This window comes from Capra hircus, chromosome 11, assembly GCF_001704415.2.
Source record: "Capra hircus breed San Clemente chromosome 11, ASM170441v1, whole genome shotgun sequence".
In the NCBI taxonomy this organism is placed as follows: Eukaryota; Metazoa; Chordata; class Mammalia; order Artiodactyla; family Bovidae; genus Capra; species Capra hircus.
Window position 1 is genome coordinate 1954306 of NC_030818.1, and position 22533 is coordinate 1976838.

The 22533-nt window shown below is 57.4% G+C and overlaps 1 protein-coding gene across 4 annotated transcripts; it reads left to right on the forward strand.

Moving 5' to 3' along the window:
* Positions 5402-22116, forward strand: PROM2 (prominin 2). Of its 4 annotated transcripts, none has more exons than XM_018054832.1 (24): positions 5405-5787; positions 6465-6514; positions 7332-7534; positions 7632-7752; positions 8033-8096; positions 8244-8333; positions 8588-8787; positions 9418-9492; positions 10280-10343; positions 10588-10747; positions 11055-11207; positions 12378-12501; positions 13047-13138; positions 13251-13335; positions 16069-16215; positions 16744-16815; positions 17743-17835; positions 17970-18023; positions 18318-18398; positions 18623-18691; positions 19345-19434; positions 19642-19748; positions 20086-20160; positions 20344-22116. In XM_018054832.1, exons 1-23 carry the CDS (start codon positions 5544-5546, stop codon positions 20147-20149), a joined length of 2502 nt encoding a protein of 833 aa, XP_017910321.1. In that variant the 5' UTR covers positions 5405-5543; the 3' UTR covers positions 20150-20160; positions 20344-22116. The 4 variants fall into 4 exon arrangements, 3 of the variants coding, with proteins under 3 accessions (XP_017910321.1, XP_017910320.1, XP_017910322.1); XM_018054831.1 differs by having other exon boundaries at positions 20086-20156; XR_001918763.1 differs by lacking the exons at positions 19642-19748; positions 20086-20160; positions 20344-22116 and having other exon boundaries at positions 5402-5787; positions 16744-16900; positions 19345-19392.

Genomic DNA, 22533 nt, shown 5'->3' on the forward strand with positions numbered 1-22533 from the left:
GCCAAGGCTTCCCCAAAGATGGCTGGGGAGTTCTTAAACCCTTGTGGGGGAGTCCAGATGAGCTGTTGCTTGGTGCCCCCGGCTGGATCTTCCCATCCAAAGGCAAAGATGGGCTGTGACGCTGGGGTGAGGCATATGCAGAAGGCATCCTTGAGATCTAGGCGGGTATAAACTTCAGTCCTCGGCGGGAGGAGGCTAAGTAAGGTATAGGGGTTTGGAACAGTGGGGTATAAAGTCACAGTAGCCTGGTTGACTAGCCTGAGATCCCGTACAGGCCTGTAGTCCTGTCCTCCTTCCTTTTTGACTGGCAGGATCGGCGTACTCCAAGCCAACTGGCAGTCTACTAGAATGCCTGCTTGTTTCAGTCTATTGATGTGGGGCAGTACGCCGGCCCAGGCCTCTATCGGTAGCGGGTACTGGCGCTTTCTAACCGGGATGGTGCCTGGTTTGAGTTCTATTGTCACTGGGGCTTGATGTCTAGCCAGCCTGGGGGGGAAGGGGGTTTGTCTTTCACCCAGACCTCAGGGAATAATTGAGCTAGCTCTTTCTCATGCTCTTCCAGCCCATGGTTCTTCCTTCGGAGGCTCATGCAACCTCCACTCACCTTGGGGTGGTATTGAGAGAGAGAGCAAATAAGTCATAGTGCCCATCCGGAAGGTGGGCCTCTCCTCCGGGGAGAAAGTCACTTGTGCTCCGAGTTTGGAGAGCAAGTCTCTTCCCAGCAGGGGTACGGGGCAGTCAGGAATGTAGAGGCATTCATGAATCACTTGGCGCCCCCCATCTGACATTTTCTGGGCTGGCAAAACGGTTTAATCATGTCTTCTCCCGATACCCCAGTTACAGCGGTAGACTTTCTGGACAGTGGTGCCACGGGTTTTGTTACTACCGACAGTTCTGCTCCTGTATCCTCCATGAAGTCAGTGTTCTGGTCCCCCACTTTTAAGGTTACCATGGGCTCTCGGGGACCTGATATCTCTGAGTCCTGGCAGCTCTATTTAATTTCCAAGTCAGCAAGCCCCACCACTGCAGGAGCTTCCTCTTCCTTCCTTGCCTTAGGGCATTCATTCTTCCAGTGGCCAAAAGCTCAGCACCCGGCACACTGGTTTGGCTGTGACAGGGCCCGGGGCCTCCGTTGGGACCGGTTGAAGGACTGTCCTGTCCCTGGGGCAGAGGAGGTTTTCCAGAGGGGCCAAGATAGACTTTCCCAGAGCAGCAGTTAGCATTGCAAATCTCCTGTCTGTTCTGTTCCCTCCAGCTCTCTGGCAGAGTGCAGTCTCTGCTTAATTTCAACATCTCCCTCCCCTTCTTGTCAGTACCTACCGGGAGAGACGGGTATAGCTTGGGCAGTTTGGCTGGAGCCAGATCCTGGAAGTGGTGGCCAGAGGCTTCTGTCACCGGGATCCGAGCCTGCCGAGGTGGCGGCTCTACGACCTCGGGGAGAGCTGGCAGAGGAGCAGCGGCTGGTGCAGGACTTCACCTGGCCCTGGATCGGCCATTAAGGCGCCTCCGGTCCTGGTGGAGCACTAGGAGGCAGGCGCGTCATTATCCAGTATGGGGGAGGGGGAAGGTCGACCCGTCCAAATCCTGTAGAATTTCCTTTTTTATCATCAGTCAATTTTTGTGCCATTAATATTTTTTTCCCTTTCCCTTCTGGACACAGAACCTTGTCCAAGTAGGAGGGTCTTGAGCTAACCCTAGACATGAGTCAATATATGGATATTGATCCAGGTGTCCTGGCTCTCCTGTGACTACTGTATAGACTGCTTCCACTATTTTTAAGTTCATGGTGTTCTCTGGTGGCCATCCTACTCCCACACAGGGCCATTCGACCTTACAGAGTATGTGGAGGTGGTTAGGCTTCATCTTCACCCCATAGTCTCCTCCAAATCCCTTCTTTAAATTTTAATCATGCACTCCAATACAGTTGCCTTAGATTCACTTCCTCCCATCTTGCTTACCTTCTCTGACCTTCTACTTTTCCTTTTCGTTCTGTCTAGGAAGTTCTCAGTACCCTATGTACTTCTGATATTTCCACTCAATGACATTTAAATTGCCATTCTGCCTCCTTCCTAATTGGGGTGAGAAGAGCCTTACTTGCCAGATCCCAGAGGGAGAAGGGGGATCGGCATGCCTTCAGCTGCCAGTCAGCACAGCCGAACCAGAAACCACGTGGTCCAAGACTGTTTCTCCCTTAAAGTCCGTTCTGCCTTGGTGGGCTTGATCAGGGGCGGATGAAAACACAGATGGGTTAAATATCCCATGTCCCAGGCCATCTCCGGAAAAGCCAATTCATACTCACTTATGTATCCCCTTCCTTCTAGCCCAACAATTCCGAGGGGGTCAAGAATTTCACAGCAGACGGGACACGTCCTGGGGGAGGGCAGAATACGAGCATACAAGGACCAGTTTCCTATCCTAAAAATCCCCTGGCGATCACTGGTAATAATTTTCCCTGAGACAGCGTGCACACACCTCCTAAATGACCTTCACAAATTTCCTTCCTAAACCGTAGCATGCTCGTTGACCTGTGTACCAAGCAATCACTGCTGCCTCCCTATTCCAGGACCCTGTGGGTCCGTGCCCCTTCTAGTCCCTCCCAGGGCGGGTGATCAGGCCCCCTCTTCCACCCTGCCGGGTGGGTTCCTCCTCACCTGAGCGCTCAGTTCCCTTGCTGCCGTTCACTACCTACCAAAGCGAAGAAACCAGGCACTGAAAGGCTAAATTCTTCCAGAGGGGAGAGGTACCTTCCCCCCTCTAGGAGATTCAAGCCACAAAGCCTCGGGGTGGCCTCAAATGAGACCTGTCTCCTCAAAGTGAGGAGTTTCCCAGCCAATGCACCAAATGTTGTAGCCACACGTTCCGGGAAACAAATTCACTCAGAAGGACAGTGCAGATAGTGGAGTGCAGTTTATTACACGGGTGCGCCCAAGGCAGAGTCTCCTCTTAGCCAAGGACCCCGACCAGCATTTGTGAAAATCTTTTATACCCCATGTGTACGTGTCTGAACCCACCACTCCAAATTCCTTGAGACTTACATCAACCAAGGAAAATACAATCCCAGTAAGCCCATCATTCACCTGCTATGTGCTCATGTGCTCAAACAGTCAAACAGTTAGCCAATAATCAATAAACCAGGGGTTACACTCTGATAGATACAGAAAAATGTATGGCCTGTCTGGAGGAAGGGGTGATTAGCGTATGCTTTCTCTTAGGCGATGAGTAACCTAGATCCGATCTTCAAGGTTCCCCTGTCTGGAGGGGGTCTTATCCTTCTGTTGTTGTGTTCATAGGCACTGAACACAGAGTTCAGAGTCCACTGGAAAGGTGGCCGAGCATGATCAGCATGAACAGGCCTAAGATGGAGTCCAGGCCCTACGAGTTCCTTCTTCAGTAATAATTGTTAAGAGAGGGGTGTGCGGGGAGACAGAACCTGGGGGTCTGGGCTGCTTTTTTCCCGAAGCCCCAGGGGTTTCTAATCCTCGCCAGGTAGTTAGGACCTCAGCTTCCCTGCTGCTGGTGCACCCAAGTCAAAGCACACAGAACACCCTAAATGGCAGTTACTGAGATTGCACAGGTGGATTATAACAAGCCGGGAAGGGGCTATTTCCATCTGCTGGCAGCAGGACTCAGGTTAGAAGGTGACGGCCTGGGAAGCCATTCCTTCCAGCAGCTCACACTGGAGGAGGACGGTGAGGGGGAGCAGGCAGGCTTTGGGGAGACCAGCCCTTTCTGATGGCAGCCTTGGTGTCCCCAGCTCAGGTGCAGAGCTCAGGGGAGTCAGATGGGAAGGGTGAGGGTGGGCACAGCCTGCATTTTAGACACAGTTACAGGGCGAGCGGTCAGGGGCCTCCCTCCACAGCTGCAACTGGGCTCCAGGGGTCAGTGCTGGCCCTGGACACCCCTCCTTCTAGGGCACCCCAGTCCATTCCCCGAGTTGCCCTGATCCTCGTCTCTGAGTCACCCTTTGATGAGGTTCCATTTCCTGTCAGCACCTTGTTATTAACTAGACTGTTCTTTCCACAACTGCATCCTCCTAACCCCCAGCTCCGCGGGGATAGCAGTGGGACTGGTCGGGGCTCTGCTGCAGGCCCAGCCATGGCTTAAGCTTAAGGCACTTCAGGGGACTTGCCTGGTGGTCCAGTGGCTAAGACTCTGAGCCTGATCAGGGAACTGGGTCCCACGTGCTGCAGCAAAGATGGTAGACCCTGCATGCTGCAACTAAGACCTGGTGTGGCCAAGTAAATAAATATAAAAAAAATATAAAATTGAGTCACCTCTCTACCGCAGACCCCCATGAGCAGTCCAAACCCCTATTCCCCTCACACACACTGCAAACCAAGCCTGAGCCGGGGGGTCCTGCAGACAGGTGCATCCTCTCCTTCCGGGGCTCCGTGGTGGCCGCTGTGGCCACTCACAAACTTCTCATACTTCTTTGAACATGAGTAACGCATGTTTGTTGCACACACATTAGGTAAGTGCAGATGAGAAGAGAATGAGAAATTGCCCAAGGTTCCACTTGGAGACGATCGTGGTTTTATGCCTTCACTCCAGGTACCCCGCTATTTGTCATCAGCTACTCACACTTGTTAAGACACTGAGCACCTTTCAAATTAGCCATTTCCACATCATTTTCTTTATTGACGGCCCAGTGTGTGAGATGCTCATTTTGCCAGTCTCTCCACCACCCAGTGATGGTTCCATCAGGGCTGTTTCCGGGATTGTGAATAATGCTGCCAGGAACATCCATCCATTTAGCAAATATTTCCTCCAACATGCTCAGCTATGGGCACCCTCTGCGTACTGGGCTCACAGCCACTGACAAAACAGAAGCCTGTGCAGACACATCTCTGGGCATATTCTTGACAGTTCTTTTAGCCGATGACTGGATGGGGCATTGCTGGGCTAAAGGGCACACCTTTGCCAGGATTCACCCTCCCAAAGGATTGGACCCATCTGAGTGACTCATCAGAGAGCCTCCCTGGACAAAGCCTGGTGGCCTCTCTGCTCCAGCCTGACCTGGCCTGGGCGCAGGCATGGCTAGAGCCAAAAGAACAGGCCCACGGGGAAGCTGAGAGAGGAACCTGGTTCCTGGGCCCGGGGGGCTGGTCTTGCCACCCCTGCAGTCCTTCACCTGGTGGCTGTCTTCCCAGGCTCCAAATTTGGCTTCTGAGTCTGGGCACTGAAATTGGGCAATCCTCCATAATCCTGAGGCACTGACGTGCGCGCCCCCACTCAGCTCGGAGGCTAAGCCCTCCTAAGAGCGTCTGGTGAGGGCAGAGGGCAGCCAGGCCCCCACCCGAGGCCGCCGCGGGGCGGGGCGGGAGCAGGCCCTGCCCCCACCCCCACCCCACCCCCAGCCCAGGCCTCCACCCCTGGCCCGGCCGCGCGCTCGGGCGGATGCCCAGGTAGCCCAAACCTGTCGGGCAGGTTTGGAGAGCGGCGGGACGGAGAAGGGTGAAGGATGCGCGGCCTGCCCCGTGCGCCGCTCGCACTCTCGGCTCCCTGAACCCCGTCCTCCCACCCGCAGCCTACCGGCCGACCCCATGGTGCGCTCGCCTGACCTCCTGGCGGCCCTCCTGGGCCTGGGCCTGGGGGCAGTCCTGACCCTCCCGGGGGCGGGCGCGGCGGGCTGCAGAGCCCTCGGCCCGGCGGACCGCCTGGTTTTCGCCCCGGCGGCCAAGGCCCGCTGGCTGCCCCCTCGCGTCCGCGCCCCGGGACCCCTGGACTCACTGTACGGCACCGTGCGCGGCTTCCTCTCCGTGGTGCAGCTCAACCCCTTCCCCGCGGGTGAGTGCGCCCCTCCCCCAGACGAGCCTGGACGAGTTTGGGTCCCCAGCCTCACCTTAATCGCCTGTCCACCGCGGGGCGCGCCCACCCTCGGCAGCCACTTGGAGGGCAGGGTCCCCAGCTCTCCCCACCCCCGTCTTCCTCCCCAGAAGCTCCCAGAACATCACCTTCCTGAGTGACCTTGGGCAAGCCCCTGTTCCTCCCTGAGCCTCCGTTTCTCGGCCCTAGAGTAGAGAAGATACATTCAAAGTTCTCAAAGAGCCGGCTGAGGTCTTCCCTGGGACTGGTGTTGCGAAGGGGCTTGCAAGGACCAGGAGGGACGGCCAGACCACACTTGCCCCCCACCTCCCCATCCCCGCCCCCAGCCTGTCCCTTAACTCAGCCGGGAGGGTTGCTAGACCAGGCCTCTTCTCTGCTTTTAACCAGCTTTCCTGCTGCTTTCCTCCGGGGGGAGGCGGGGAGGCCAGAGGGAGGGTTGGGCCAGGCCTGCCCTCAGAAATACCCTCCTGTATCCCTGCGGAGGCCAGGGAAGGTGGGCACTGGTCTGTGGTGACACTGCCTTCTCTGAGGGTGCTGTGTGGTGGGAGGACCCCCTCCGGAGAGGGATTAGCCTGGCAGTGGAGGTGGACACAGAGGCAGGGCCACTGCCCCCAGACTCAGCTTGACTCTTTCCCTAGAGCTGATAAAGACCCTGCTGAATGAGCCGGCCTCTGTGAAGGTGGATGAGGTGAGCATGGAGGTGGTTTGGGGGAGGGTGTTCAGGTGTGAGCATCTGGGGCAGGAGGAGACAGGCCTCCTCAGCTGAGCCCAGCTGGCTGGGTGATCCCCAGGGTGGGGTTCAGGCATTGCTTCCTCTCTTCTGTGAGCAGTCCACAGACCTGATTTCAAACCACAGTTCTGCCCTTAAGTGGTTGTGGGGTTGGCGTGTGTGCGTGCTAAGTTGCTTCAGTTGTGTCCAACTCTGCGACCCTATGGACTGTAGTCTACCAGGCTCTTCCGTCCACGGCATTCTCCAGTGGGTTGCCACGCCCTCCTCCAGGGGATCTTCCGGACCCAGGGATTGAACCTGCGTCTCTTATGAGTCCTGCGTTGGAAGGTGGGTTCTTTACCACTGGTGCCACCTGCGACAGGGAGCCCCAGCTCCCTGGACTTCCGTTCCCTTGTTTGTAAGATGGAAAATAACAATATGGGGCTTCCCTGCTGGCTCCACGGAAAAGGACCTGCCGGCCAATGCAGGAGAGGCAGGCTCGATTCTTGGATCGGGAAGATCCCCTGGAGAAGGAAGTTGCAAACCCACACCAGTATTCTTCCCTGGTAAATCCCATGGACAGAGAAGCCTGGCGGCTACCGCCCAGGCTACCGTCCAGGGGTCGCAGAAGAGTCAGACATGACTTAGCCGCAAATACCAATAAGGGCACTGTGCCCCTCACAAGGAGATAGATGTGGGCAAGGTGCCCCCTGCCCCCCACCCGCTTCTGATGTCAGGCGGCAGAGGGCTGGGGAGGGAGGTCGTCACAGCCCCTCATGCCTCGCGGCTGGCCCAGGTGGTGCGGTACCAGGCCGGCTACGTGGTGTGCGCTGTGATCGCCGGCCTCTACCTGCTGGCCATGCCCGCCGCGGGGCTCTGCTTCTGCTGTCTGCGCTGCCGCCGGCGCTGCGGGGGTCGAGTGAAGATGGAGCACAGGACGATGGCCTGCGAGCGTGCTGTCCTCGTGACGTTCCTGCTGCTGACCACCCTCGTGCTGCTGTGAGGGGCCCCCAGGTCAGGCGGGAGGCGTGGGCTGAGACCCGAGGGGCCATGGGCATCCAGCCAGCAGCCGCCCCCTTCTCCCCCGCCCCCGCAGGATCGGCGTGGTCACTGCCTTTGTCACCAACCAGCACATGCACGAGCAGATGGGCCCCAGTGCCAAGGCTGTGCCGGAGACCCTGCTCAGCCTCCGGGGCCTGGTTTCCGAGGTCCCCCTGGTGAGCATCGAGCAGCCCCTCACCCCCACACGCCCCCAGGTGGGCGGGGCAGAGCAGGGTGGGGCCTGCAAATTCCTGCTTAGCCCGCACGTTAGAAAGGGTGCCTCTTCTGGCGTGCACCTGACTGCCCCCTGCTGGAGAGTCGCGTTCATAACCACACTTGCTATTCTCAGGATGGACGCCCAGGTGCAGGCATGGTGGGAGGAAGGGCCGGGGAAGGCATGGGAGCCCGGCTGTTCCGTGACGGGGAAGAGCAACCTCCGTCCCTGTGTTTGCCTAGGAGCTGCAGGCCGTGGCAGAGCAGTTTTCCCTTCCTCAGGAGCAAGTCTTGGAGGAACTTAATGGTGAGGGTTTGGGCTGGGTTCTGCCTTGGGGGCCCTCTCATTCCCTCATCCACGTCCTTGAGGAGGTGGGGATCGGGCCCAGCCGGGGAGGCGGAGGGAGGGTGGGGAGGCCCGGGGCCGCCCTGCAGACTGCCCTGTGCTCCCCAGACATCGGTAGCAGCATCGGGACGGCGATCCACTCCCAGCTCAAGAGCACCGTGTATGAGGCGCTGGCCTCAGTGCTCAGCCTGGGACAGGGTGAGTGTCTCCGGGGGGCCCGGCCCCACCCTCGCCCAGCCCTACCGTTCCTTCTCCTCGCCCATCCCTGCCTTTCTGCGCTCTCTGCCCACTCCTGGCTTCATGTGCCCTGGGGCCGCTTCCATTACGACTACAGAGATCAAGGGCCAGCAGGCCCCTTGGGTTGGGGGAGGGGAAAATGGTGGACTTCCCCCAAGGCCTCTGAGGACGCTGGTAGCAGCAGAGGCCCCTCAGTCTGGCTGTGGGTCTCTCAGCCCTGCAGGTCTCCGTGGACCACCTCCGAGGCCTGAACGCCACCTCCGTGGAGCTGCAGGAGGGGCAGGAGGCCCTGGTCCCGGCTCTCCGTGGGCACCAGCAGCGCCTCCTGGCTCTACTGCAGGAGCCCCACTGCCAGGGCTGTGCAGGGGCCCTGGACAAAGGCCACAGCCTGGAGCTGGGGGCAGACTTCAGCCAGGTGCCGGCCCAAGTCTGAGTCCTCTGGGGGTGCAGGGGGCTGCTCTGCCCGCGGCTCCAGGGCACCGGGTGTTCCAGGTGTCTTCTGGAGCGAACACCCAATCGCGTTCCCCAGCTGCCCCTCCTCTCTCCGACGCCTGGGGTCAATGACCGCCATCCTGTCCCCTGCCCGTGCCAGTGAGCCTCACGTGACTCGAGCTTCTTTTTGCTTGCTGTGTTATTTGTGGCCGTGCTGGGTCTCCGTGGCTGCTCTGGCTTTTCTCTAGTTGCGGCGAGTGGGGGCTGCTCTCCAGCTGTGGGGCACAGGCTTCTCACTACAGTGGCTTCTCTTGTTGTGGAGCACGCACGGGCTTAGTTGCCCCACAGCATGCGGGATCTTCCCAGACCAGGGATCGAACCCACGTCCCCTGCATTAGCAGGTGGATTCCTAACCACTGGACCATCAGGGAAGTCCCGATTTAGCTTCTTGAGTTCTCACGATCACCCAGGGCTGTCAGGGCTGGGGTGGTCCCCATCGTATACACGAGAACAGAGTATTCAGAGGCCTCTGCCCCCATCCTTCCCCAGGGACCCCTCCCAGGCTTCTTCGTGGACTTTGTCATAACAACCCCCTCTCAAAAAACCATTTCAGGTGCCCTCCGTGGACCACGTCCTACATCGGCTGGAAGGCGTCCCAGAGGCCAACTTCTACAGCATGGTCTGGGAGGTGAGTGCCTGCCCTGGTCTCCCTGACTTTTCTCCCACCTGCCTGGGAACTCAAAAGTGAGGGACCTCAGTTCTTCCCTTTTGGGGTGGGAGCCCAGTTGAACCTCAGGCTTGGGTCCAGTCAGGGCCTCACCTACCATGTGGCACTCTGGACTGGAGGCTCACAGTGCTGGTCCTTGCATGCACGGTCTGGTGGGGGAGGTAGGCCTGGAGTTCAGAAGGAAGGGCCAGGATCCCCATGAGGTGTGGGCTGGGGATGGCTAGGGAGCAAGCTCACACCCTGAGCTCCAGAAAACAGGCAGGCTCTCCTGGGTGGAGACGGGCTGTGGGGGGAGGGTGCAGCGTGAGTCAGCACCTGTGACCCAGGGCCTGGAAAATGCCAGGGTTGGGGAACTGGTGAATCAGTTGTGCTGGGTGACTAGAGCAAACTATTCCAGGAGGAAGGAAGTGGAACCGGAGGCTGGAAGAATAGCCTGGAGCTGGACTTTAGGGAAACAGAGGGTGCTGTGCAGAATGGCTGGGAGAGATGAGACACTGGCTGGGAGTCTACCTCGATAGTCAGGGCAGGAAGGTGGAGACAGAAAGGAGCCATGTTTGGGGGAGTTGAGTCAGCCTGGGCCGAGGGAAGGGAGAGGGACCAAGAGAGCAAAAGGACGTGCATTTCCCTGATTTCCTGGGCTGGGAGCACCACGAGGGATGCTCTCCCTCCGGACCTGGTGAAACAAGGGTCCCTCAAGCTGGGCCCCCAGGTGGAAAGCAGGAGGCACAGCCTCATTTGGTTCCGGCAGGAGAACACCACCTTCAACGCCCTCCCGACCCTAGCTGCCTTGCAGACGGCCGACATGGTCAGAGGTGAGGGCCTGCCCAGGGGCCAGGCCGGCTGTTCAGAATGCCCCCCACCACACCCCTACCAAAGAAGCTTGTTGAGAAAAGGGCAAGGCAGTGGGGGTCGGGGGGAGGCTGAAGGCTGCCCTCTGGGGTGGGCAGGCCCGCTAGGCCATCTCTATGCATCCCAGATGTTCCTCTTGTCTATCTCCTCCTTCCTGGGCCCCTGGGGGGTCTTCCCCATCCCTTAAGCCCCTGCTGCTTTGGGCAGAGCTGAAGAAGGTGGTGGCTGAGCAGCCCAGGGAGCTAAACACAATGGGAGAAGCGTTCCCAGTCTGGGAGGCAGCTTCTCGCTGGAGCCAGGCGCTGGAGGAGGTCGAAGAGCGCAGCCGCCCCTTCCTGGAGGAAGTGCAGAGATATGAGAGATACAGGTGTCTGGAAACCTGCGCGGGGGGCAGGGGGGGTGGGCGGTTCAGCCTCTCAGCCACCCTGGGCCCAGTTTCCAGCCCTAGTCAGCCCTCCTTGTACTAAGTCCCTGCCTCCATTTAAGCCAAGACCCCTTACTCACTGGGCCTCCACGCCCCTGACTTAGCTGTGCGCTGTGGGGATCTGAGCCTGAGGACCCTGTAGGAAGTCACACTTCTAAAGCCCCAGCCTCGGGGCTAGGCGCCTCCCCCAGCCAGTAGGTCCTCAGGCAGCCCCTGCTGGTTTCCCTGACGCCCACCTCCTCCTTGGCAGGTGGATTGCAGGTTGCGTGCTGAGCTCTGTGGTCCTGCTTGTGGTGGTCTGTAACCTGGTGGGCCTCAACCTGGGCATCTGGGGGCTATCTGCCAGAGAGGACCCCAGCCACTCGGAAGCCAAGGGTGAAGCCGGAGCCCGCTTCCTCATGGTGTAAGAAGGGCTGGGGAAGAGGGGAAGGGTCTCTGCCCTCCGGGCTGGCACATTCTTCTCATGCTCCTGGTGTGACTACAGGAGCTGGTCCTGGGGATCAAGAGACTGAGCTCTGGGCCAGCTTGCTGCATGGCCCTGGGTGAATTATAACCCAGCTGGGCCTCAGTGTCCTTTGTGTAAGAGGGCTGGCCTAGAGCAGGAATGGCAAAGAAGAAGCACTTCCCCTTCCCCACTGGCGGCAACTATAGTGACTGATGGAGGCCTTTCTCTCTGAGCCCAGATGGACAACGGTGGCCCAGCAGTAAAGAGTCTGCCTGCCAGCGCAGGAGATGAGGGCTCGAGCCCTGGATCAGGAAGATCCCCCGGAGAAGGAAATGGCAACTTCACTAGCTTCAGTAATCAATGGGCACCTTCCTCTCTGAGCTCAGAATCCTTCCTAACCCTGTGTCCAGCCACTAGCAGGTGGCACCAGAGGCAGACTCTGTTTGCCGTCCCTGGACTAGGTCATCTCTAAGGCCAGGGCTGCCACGTTCAGCTGCGCAGGCTGGGCACTGCACAAAGGGGCCTGGCCCAGGGCTGAGTGAGATCCAGCCCATGTTTCACTCCCCAAGCTTCGTGAAGAAGCTCTGGATGGTCGTACGGGTCCTACCTAGAGGCTATAGGTGGCTGCCCCTGCTGGTGAGTCGTGGGTGAGTCATGGCTGGCCATGCCAGGGAGTCGTGTTGAGGCTGAGCCCTGGAGCTGGCCACCTGCAAGTGCCCTCGGCCCAGAGACCGGCAGCCCTGGCTCTTTTTCTAAAAAATTAATTTATTTATTTTAACTGGAGGATAATTACAGTATTGTGATGGTTTTTGCCATACATCAACATGAATCAGCCATAGGTATACATGTGTCCCCCTCATCCTGAAGCCCTGGCTGCCCTCTCCTCTAGGCTGCCAGCCAGGGCATGGAGCGGGGATGGGGCGGGATGAGGTGGGGCAGTCGCCAGTTCTGAGTCCTTCCTCCTGCCCTGGAGGCCACATCCTGTGAGGTCCTCTCCCCAGAGGGCTCTGCCCTGGGGCCGGCTCACTGACCAAGGTGGCCCCAGGATGCAGAATGGGGATGGAGAGCATGGTCCAAGGCATCCTCCCCGCTCAGCCCATCTCAACCGTGTCCCCCCACCTTCCTCAGGGGTGTGGGCTTCAGCTTCCTCTTTGCTGTGCCCCTCATCCTCCTCGTCTTCTCCACCTTCCTGGTGGGCGGCAACATGCAGACGCTGGTGTGCCAGAGCTGGGAGAGCGGAGAGCTGTACGAGGTGGGCTTACCTAGCCCTGGGCCCAGAGGGACATGGAGAGAGATGTGGGTAGAACTGGAGGTTCAGAAGGAACTTTGGAGCCAGAGGGGGCCAGAGGGCAAAAGGGAGAGGAAGAATGATGGAGATGGCTAAGAAGAGAGATGGAAATTTACCAGTAAATAAGGAGTCAGAGAAAAGAGCCAGTCCCCGGGCCCCAGGCAGGGACCTCGAGGGATGGCACCCAGACATGAGCCCCTCTGTTTCCTAACACTAAGTCTGGGAACTGGGGATCCTGGTTCCCTATTGCACTGAGCAAGTGAGCTGAGATGCTGGTCCAGATCCTCTGCTGAAGAGCAGGCTGGCCACCCACCTAGAGATTCCTGGAGAGAGTCCCTGCCAGGATTTAGGGCCCAAGAGTGACTGGAGGTAGAGGCAGGTGTGGGCTGAAGTCACAGGGGTGTGGTCTCTGCTGTGCCAGGGCAGCAGGGAACCAGGCCCTGGGAAGCTGGGGCGGCCCTATCCCCTACTCCCTGCTCCAGGCCCGTTCCCTCCTGCCCCATCCCCAGTTTGTAGGCACTCCAGGGAACTTGCCGCCATCCGTGAACTTGTCCCAACTTCTTGGCCTGAAGAAGAACCTCAGCATCCTCCTGGCCTATGAGTGAGTGGGCAGCCTGGCCTGGGGGATGGGGTGTGAGGAGGCACTAAGGTGGGTGTCCCGTTGGGATGACACACCTGCCCTCCCTGCTCTCACCTCCCATGTCCATCCTCAGGCAGTGCAAGCAAGGGGCCGTGCTCTGGACCGTCCTGCAGCTCAATGACTCCTACGACCTGGAGAAGCACCTGGATATCAGCCAGGTGAGAGAACCTTCTGGAACACAGTGGGGACCCCCCCATCCTGCAGGTGCCCCCTCTTTTGGTCTTGCCTTTATGGAGGAAACTTCTCCTTCAAACTGAGAAGTATGCAAGAGCGATGGAGGTGCCTCCGGGCAGAAGAGCCAGGTGCAAGCTCAGGGCATGGCCCAGGGCTAGAGCCCAGGGAAGGTTCCAGAGTGTGTGGGCGGGTGCATGAGTGCCTGGAGGCTGTGATCAGCTCAGAGTGCTGTGCTCCCAGGAAAACGCAACGCACCTGAGGTGGAGACCAGACAGGGTGGCGACAGTGAGGGAGAGGACTCGGGTGTGTGTCCTGACCCAGGACAGGCATTGGTTGGGATGCTCCAGTTGGGAGTGGGGAGGTTGGGGAGGGGAGTGACGGTGAAAATGATGGTGATGAAGTTGGGTACCACTAGAGCAGGGCTCCCCGCAGCCCCCTCCTGAGCGCACACAGCCCGTAGGTGATGTCAGGATTTGACCCCCCACCAGCCTGTTCCCTAACGATTGGACTTTGCCAGAACTTGGTGTGTAGAACTGGAGAAACTTATTAACACTGGCAAGAGACAGTTCTAGAACAAAGAGAAGGAAAGTCTGCTTCCTGAGAGGAGATGTGCTTTGTGAATGTGGCTCTCCCAAGGGTTCACAGAGGCTGTAGAGATACCCCTCCTGTCCTCCTCCTGCTCCTCCTAAGACACTAACTCCTGATTCTGCACTCTCTTCAGAATCCTTCCAACTCCTTTCTGAAAAATATTTATTTAAGTATCTACTTGCATTTTCTGCCGCTTTTATTTTTTTCATGGCATTTTCATTGTTGTTGCTTTATTTTTATGCATTTATTTTTAGGCTATGCTATGGGACATGTGGGATCTTAGTTCCTCAACCAGGGATCAAACCTGTGCCCCTTACATGGGGAGTGCAGAGTCTTAACCACTGGACGGCAGGGAAGTCCACTTCCAACTCCTTTTGAATTCACCATCCATTCCTAGCCCACAGCATAGCATAGCCAAGGGGTCCAGACTTTCCGTCCCAACTCCGTGTCTTAAACTGTATAACCTGGGTAGTTTCCCTAACGCGGCAGCCACCTCCTCCTTCAGCAGCTCTAATCAGATGGGAAATCGACAGCAGACTCTGTCCTTGTGGGAGGCCACAGGGTGAAGGCTGGCCAGGGAGGGCTTCTGTGAGGGGCCTGGGCACTGATACGAGGTCCTGTGCTCCGCTGACTGGAAGGAGGGGGTGCTCTCCGCCCCGGTCCAGGGAAGGGGTCCAAGTCACAGAAGAGCTTCAGGTCCAGAGGGCTCGAGCAGCCCTCGGGGGGCCATCTGGCAGCATTCCAAATATGACCTTAGGAGAACTTGTCCTCAAAGGAGGTAATAGTGAGTTGATGATGCAGAGATAAATAAGCAAGCTGTGCCTTCCCAGGCCCCAGGAGGCCTCTGCCCATCTGGAGACATGTGTACCTGTCTGTTACTGATGCCTAAAACCTTCTCTAAGGTTCTGGCTTCTGAGAGGATGGGCCTTTGCTCCCCTGAGGAAGGCACTGTGGGGGATGGGGAGAGGTAGGCTGAGCTGCATCCTCTGATGCCCCTCCTGGCTTCAGCTTCTCATCTGTGAAACTTGGAGCTGAATTTCATGCCCTTTAAATCTCTCCCAGCAATGGTTGGAAAATGTCGAATTCCTTTTTAAACTGCTCTTAGAAATAATTTGGCCACCTGATGTGAAGAGCCAACTCATTGCAAAAGGCCCTGATGCTGGGAAGGATTGAGGGCAAGAAGAGAACGGGGAGACAGAGGATGAGATGGTTGGATGGCATCACCGACTCAGTGGACATGGGTTTGAGCAACTTCCAGGAGATAGTGAAGGTCAGGGAAGCCTGGTGTGCTGCAGTCCGTGGGCACTGAATCGCAAAGAGTCAGGCACCGCTGAGCAGCTGAGCAACAACAAATCTTAGAAATGTTGGTTGTGTCCATTCATTCATTCATTCATTTTTACCCATTCAGCAAACTTGCACTGCGCCCATCACATGTGAACCTCTGCTCTAGACACTGCTGGTTTGGTACAGAGTTGAGCAGACAAGATAGCATTCTCGTGGGGCTGATGTTAATAGACAAGCAGCCACATGAGTAAATAGCATACTTGGTGATATAATTAAGCACACAGCATGCTTGCGTTAGCTGCTCAGCCATTCCCAACTCTTTGCAACCCTATAGCCTGCCAGACTCCTCTGTCCATGGAATTCTTCAGGCAAGAATACTGAAGTGGGCAGCCATTCTCTTCTCCGGAGGATCTTCCCTATTTAGGGATTAAACCTGGGTCTCCTGCATTGCAGGCAGATTCCTTACCATATGAGTCACCAGGGAAGCCCAAAGCACATAGTATACTATATGTTAAATAAGTAAATAGCATGCTACGAAGACCTTAATACAGGGTGATATAATAAAGATGGGCCAAGAAAGCTGTTTCTACTGGGCGACCTTGGAAGGTCTGTGTTGCTATACAGTAGGCAGACAGATGCTGGGGGAGAGCTGAGTCTTAGTGAGGGTGAGTTAGAGTTGGGGATGGGGAGCATGGGGAGCAGAGACCTGCTTGGAGCCTGTCTGGGGCTGGTAGTGTCCTCGATATACAGAAGGAGGGCCTGGAGGGGTTCCTCACCTAGGATAGCAGCTTTGGGGTCCTGGCTCAGCCACTGAGCATGGCCCCAGCCTGCCGCCTCCCTCCCAGTACACCGTCAAGCTGCAGCAGGAGTTGCAGAAGCTCAAAGTGGACGTGAAGAATCTGGACCTGCTGAGCCCAGCCGCCCGTCGGGATCTGGAGGCTCTGCAGAGCAGTGGGCTCGAGAGCATTCACTACCCTGGCTTCCTTGCTGAGGTCAGCAGTGGGCACCTCAGGCCAGACCTTGGTAGATCAGAGGGGCCTACAGAGGAGGTGGGGGTGGGTTACTGTCTCACCTCATCTGGGGTCTTCATTCTCTCTTGACTTCCCTACATGTCTCTAGGGCCTCTTCTGTTGGGGATGTCCCCAGACCCTGTGCCCCAGAGTGCCACCACCCACACCCCATTCCCCACCCCCCAGCCCCATCCCAGGCTGAGGGGGAGTGAATACGCCCCACCCAACCACAGGTGTCACTGTCCATGGTCCTGAACACTCTGCCGTTACAAAAACTGGGGGGAAGTTGCCTCTCCATTGGGTTACACCAGAGGGTGCCTCGTTTTTGTTTTTTTTTTCTTTCCTAATGGAAAATGTCTCATATATTTCACAATTTCAGGTCAAACCCACTGTGAGTGATGTGTTGTTATAGTAGACTTAGCTGGTGTGGGTACTTTCGAAAATACTGGGAATTCTAGGGTTGGGGGATCCGGGGTTCATCCCCTCTTGGCCTCTCCTGTCTATCTCTAGATCCAGAAGCCAGTGGTGAATAGTGACGTGGAGAAGCTGGTCCAGGAGCTGGAGGGACTGTCCCAGACCCAAGTGAGAAGGGAGCAGCGACCCTGCTGGGCAGGCTGGAGACAGAAGCCAGGGAGAGGGGATGGGCAAGAGTGCCTGACTTGGGGAGGTGTGTGTGCGTGTGTGAAGTTGCTTTAGTCGTGTCCGACTCTTTGTGACCCTATGGACTGTAGCCTGCCAGGCTCCTCCGTCCGTGGAATTTTCCAGGCAAGAATACTGGAATGGGTTGCCATGTCATCCTCCAGGGGATCTTCCCAACCCAGGGATTGAACCCGTGTCTCTTATGAATTGGGGATGGGATGAGGGCAAAGGCGGAGGATTGAGGGCCCCCACCACCAAGGGCCCTTCACTGGGATGAAGGGTCAGTTTTGTAGGGTCAGTTCTGACTCAAACTCTACCACCAACTGCTGTGGGGCCTTGGGCAAATCTTCCTACGTCTCTGGGCCTTCATCTCTAAAGCAGATTGTCCCCCACCTCAGATCAGATGCTGTCAGATGTGGTCTGACGTCACACAGCTGGGCAGGCATTACTAGGTCCACACGGCTTCTAGCATCCACAGGATCAGATGCTGTGAGGACGGTGGAATCAGCTGTCATGACAATTGCCTCTCGAAGCTTAAAATCTACTGGAGAAAAGAAGACTTTGTCTTTATAAATATTGAGAGTTTAAGAAGTTCTTTTCGAGACATCTCACAGACAGCCCTCCCCAGTTCCCCCATGGTGGGCAGAGCAAGTGAGGGCTGAACTTGGAACTTGGGCTCAGGTAGGCCCCCAAACCCAGATGTGGTCCACGAGCTTCAGGAGGCCTCAGTTTCCTGCCTCTGAGCCCAACCTCTGATTCCAGCCCTTTCCACGCCCTGCAGTGTGTCTTGTTGAGCAGTTTGGTGAAGGGTATGTTGGCAGAGGCTGTCTTGGCCTGGGCAGAGTGCCATTCTGATCTGTCCCCCCTCAGGGCAATGCTACGCTGGGGCAGAAGCTGCAGGAAGAGGCCCGAGGGCTCCAACACCTCCATCAGGAGAAGATCCTCCCACAGCAGAACCTTGTGGTACGTCTGGACGCGCAGGGAGCGGGGGACCTGGAGAGGAGAGGCAGGGAGAGGGTGTGGAAGAGGAGGGGGGATGCTGTGAACCCTCCCTCCTACCCAGCCCTTCCCCTAACCAGCCCTGATCTCTCTCTCAGGCTAAACTCAACCGCAGTGTCCAGGCACTGGCGTCCTCTGCCCCACATCTCCAGGTGGCCGCTACGGAGGGCTGGAGAGGGTGGGCAGTAGAGGGAGGAAGGACGTGACTTTCAGCTGACTCGAAACCTTGCCTGCTCTGATCTGTCCCAGTGGAGGTGGAGGGTGTGGTGGAAAAACATGAGGCTGGGTGGGCAGACCCCTGGGGACTGCCGTATATGGCCTCTGTGTCCTTGGGGCCTAACATCCCCCATCCCAAGTTGAGTGTGTCAGGTGTCGTACGTTGAGTTAATGGACGGACAAGTGAATGGGTGGCCGTTCCGTGATGGATCCTCTCTCCTCCCCCACAGTTGGAGATCTCAGGTGTCCTGGACAGAGTCACTCACCTGAAAGGAGAGCTGCCGACCCGGGCCACCCATATCCTGAGGAATGTGAGTGGGGGGCATGGGGCAGGGACAGGGGGCAGTCTCAGAGTTGGAGGTGAGTTGAGCAGTTAAGGCACAGGGGCCTCACACCCTAGGATTCTCCAGCCCTGCTCCCTCACCAGGGGCTCCCAGGAAAGACAGCTCAGCCTGTCCTGATGGTGCCAGGCATGGGGGACAAGGCTGCTGGCCCTGGGACTCTTACCAGCCCAGGACTCCTCTCATCCTTGCAGGAAAGTGAGTGTTTCCTGAAGCGGGAAATGGGCTACTTCTCCCAGTACATGGCCTGGGTGAGAGAGGAGGTGAGTGGAGGCTCAGACCCTCCTGGCCTCAGGCAAGCTCCCAGCTATTTCCCTTCCTCTGCCCGCTAGAGCCCCTGGAGGTGCCCTGGGCCCAGACTCCCAAACCTGGCATCTGGATGCTGAGTTCTGCCCACCCCCAACCTCTGCCACAGCCCTTCTCCGAGGCCTGAGCATGGCCGGGCTGGGACTGGCCAGCGTTGCTTTCTAGGCTGCGCTGTCCCTCGGCCTCTGCCCCTGCTCACGCTGGTCCCGCGCCAGCCTGTCTGAGGCCAGCGTGTCAGAGCCCCCCTTCTCCTGTGGGCCCTTACTGATCACAGCTTCTGCAGGCGGTCTGCCGCTTGCTCCGGGCTGAGGGGGTCCTGCTTAGCCCTGAGCTGTTTGCATGCGCGTGTGGGTGTGAGCGTGTCAGTGCACTGTGTGTGTGCACACGTGTCGTCTCCCAGCGCGAGTGCCTTGGAGGACATCTCTGGGCACACCGCAGGGGCTTAGCACAGGCTGCTGATGGGGTGGGGAGCGCGGGGGTGAGCGACGGGCCGACGTCAGCGGGTCCTCGCTGCTCTGCGTTCCCACGCCCGCCCGCATCCCTGTCACCTCCCAGAACGCCCGTGGGTCTGGGAGTGCCGGCATGTAGCTTCCTCATGTTGGCACCACAGGTGACTCAGCGCATTGCCACCTGCCAGCCCCTCTCCGCAGCCCTGGACAGTGGCCGTGTGATCCTGTGTGACATGGTGGCTGACCCCTGGGTGAGCGTCCTGCCCCAGCTCACCAGGGCTCGTGGATGGGGAGGCCTCCGGAGGGGGCGGCGTGAGCCCACACCCCGGTCCTTCCCCTCGGGCCTGAGGTCGCGTCCCCGTGCCCCTTGTTGAGTCCGTGGAGGGCTGGGGGTGTCGAGCCGCATGGGAGGGCGCCGCTCCCAGCACAGTGTGCTGACCCCACATCCTCCGTCCCAGAACGCCTTCTGGTTCTGCCTGGGGTGGTGCACGTTTTTCCTGATCCCCAGCATCGTATTTGCTATCAAGACCTCCAAGTACTTCCGTCCCATCCGGAAACGCCTCAGGTGAGGTCACTGCTAGGACTAGGGGTGGGGGCAGGGGCTGAGGAAGGAGCCCTTCCAGCTGCTGGGCCCAGCCCCTGCTGCCCACCCCCACTTCTTGAGACACACACCCCTCCAGGCCAGGGAAGCCTATGCCTAACCCCGAAGAGCCACACACTCTGAGGTGCTCCGGGGCCAGAAAGTTCTTCCAGGTGTCTGCCCTGAAGCCTTCTTGCTGCAACACACTCACTGTTCATAGCTTTGGGGAACCCTGTTCTTCTGGGCTCTGGGTTGTTCCTGTGTCGGGGCTGAGGGTCTGGGCCTGGGGCTCGCAGACTCATCCCCTGCGACAATGCTGCAGCTCCACCAGCTCCGAGGAGACGCAGCTCTTCCACATCCCCCGGGTCACCTCCCTGAAGCTCTAGGACCCCAGTGAGTGAGTTTTCCCAAGCCCGTAATTCCTTGGTGCTGTGGATGGGGGCGGGAAGGGAAGGGTTGGAATCTGGGGTCCCCAGGGCCCAGGAGGAAGGTTCTGGGATGTGGCCAGGATGGACAGGCCTGAGCTCGGCTCTTCCCCTCCCACCTCCTCGCCCTCCCCCATTTGGTTCTTAATCCACAGCACGGATATGGCCGCAGGGTGATACACGGGGCTGCCTGCCTCCCCACTGACTTGGCTGGGACCAGAGGACTTCCGTCACTTTTGCTGCCAGAGCCCAGGCTGGCATCCAGGCCTGGATTGTCCCCTGTCTCCAGTTACCAGACACCCTCTTGCTAATCCCTTTGCACCCCACTTTCTGCTCATGACCCCTTCATTCATTCATTCTTAAAAACACACTTAGCTTCTTTTGAACTTCAGAGCCAACAGAATCCCCCAGGTGTTTCCCTTCTCCTCCTTGCAGTATATCAGCACCAGGAAGAGCCTGTTGTCCCCCTAGAGGAACCCCCTCCCTGCGCCTCTCCAAGCCCCTTGCTCACTCCCTCCTCTCCTCTGGCCCCCACTTGCCCTCTTGGCCCTGTTCCCTCCCCGGCCCTCACTTCCTCCCCCGGGAAGCCCTTTCCCCCTGTGTCCCCTCTTTACCTTATGCCACTATCTGCTGACCCCGAGACCCCTCCTGTCCAGCCACACTGATCAGGTAAAGCCATCAAGCAAGCCTGAGCCAGCTGCAGGCTCAGCCTCGTGGCCCCGAGCCCTCCACTCCTAGGCACTGGGACCACCCCTCCACAGACCCCGGCCCAGATTACTGGCCCCGGGAGTGCAGGAGGCCCATGTGAAGACTGAGCCCCCGCCTGCACCTTGGGCTGGGAATTACGCCGCTGCCCCTCTGCCCTTCTCTGAGCACTGGCTTCCTAAGAAGGGACCTAGGCTGTGGGCTGCAGTGGGGCTCACCTGCGGCACCCCAGAAAGTAGCCTCTTCGACAGCTACCCAGCTTTTCCAGGAGAGATCTGGTGGCCACAAGGGGGTTTTGCACGATGGCCCTTACTCCTTCAGTCCCATGCATGTGGCCAGGTGTCATCCCCTCTCCATCTTTGTGTCAGATCCTGGGTTCTAGAAGTGGGGGAGAGGAAGAGAGAGAACAGGAAGTGGACAGGACCTCGGATCCATTCAAGTGTTTTCACTGGCTAAGCCTTAGCTTTGGGTCTTTCAGCTCTCCCAGGCTGGGGCCCTGGATGTGGTTGGTGTTCAATGAGTGTGGAGAGGGAACTTCAAGGCCTCCTCTGACCACAGGCATCCAGGGGTCACCTCAACAATGAGCAGGTGGGGTGGGGCCCACTCTGGGAGCAGTCAGACCTGGCTTCACTCTGGGCTCTAGTGTATGGTGACCAGGGTACCTTGAACATGATCCATAGGTCCTCCAGACCTCAGTTTTTCCACCTGTAAAATGGGAAAAGAGTCATAGCCATCTCATAGGGTTGTAAATAATGTAACAATGTGTGGAAACCCCTTGGCAGGGGACTGTCACAAAACAAATACTCAAATGCTGCTATTTCTCTCTCATTTTTTTTTGCCATGACTACTCTGGGCCGGGGCAGAGCTGGGTCTGGGCAGATATAAGCGAAGAGGGAGGCAGGTTCCTGTTCAAAGGAGCAAAGGCCTTTAAGATAAGAATCTGCTGAGTTTTCAGGGGGTGTCTATTTTTAATTGCATCTTACAAACCAGCAACAAATTTGCTACTAGAAATTGGGATGGTGTCCCAACTTTCACTACTGCCAACACACACAGACCAGCATCCTTAAACGTGGCACAGTCGCCTCTTTTTGGCTTTTCCCAGAACAGTCTTGGCTTGCTTTTCATCTGTTTCCTGCATAGGGAACTGTAGCCCCTTGCATTTTAAGAATTAAATTGATGGGATAAAAACAGAAAATGATTAAAAAATAATTTCTAGTTCTCTATCAGTATTGCCTGTCTTTTATATATGTGACCAAACTAGGTATAGTTTAAGTTCAGTAACTCCCTAATAAGAAGCCTCTGTGAGCCTATTTCTATTGTTGGTTGTTTCTCTCGGTTTTTGTTGGTATTGTCTCCTTGCCTACTTGGAAAGAATTAAGTGCCACATACTTTATCTGTAAGTCTATAGAACTAATTTGAGGCAGAATGAGGTTAACTTGCTTCATGAGGATTATGTGTACATTGGGCAGATGGCTTGTGATCCTGCAAACCAAGTTGTTTTAATTGACTTTCAGGGACTGAGATGATTTGCAGTGCCTTGGAGCACTTTTCTGTTTCCAGGTCATTCATACTTTGGGGATGAAGCCGTCTGGGGTCCCAACGTAAAGCATGAAGGATTTTTCAGACAACCTCCCTGCTCT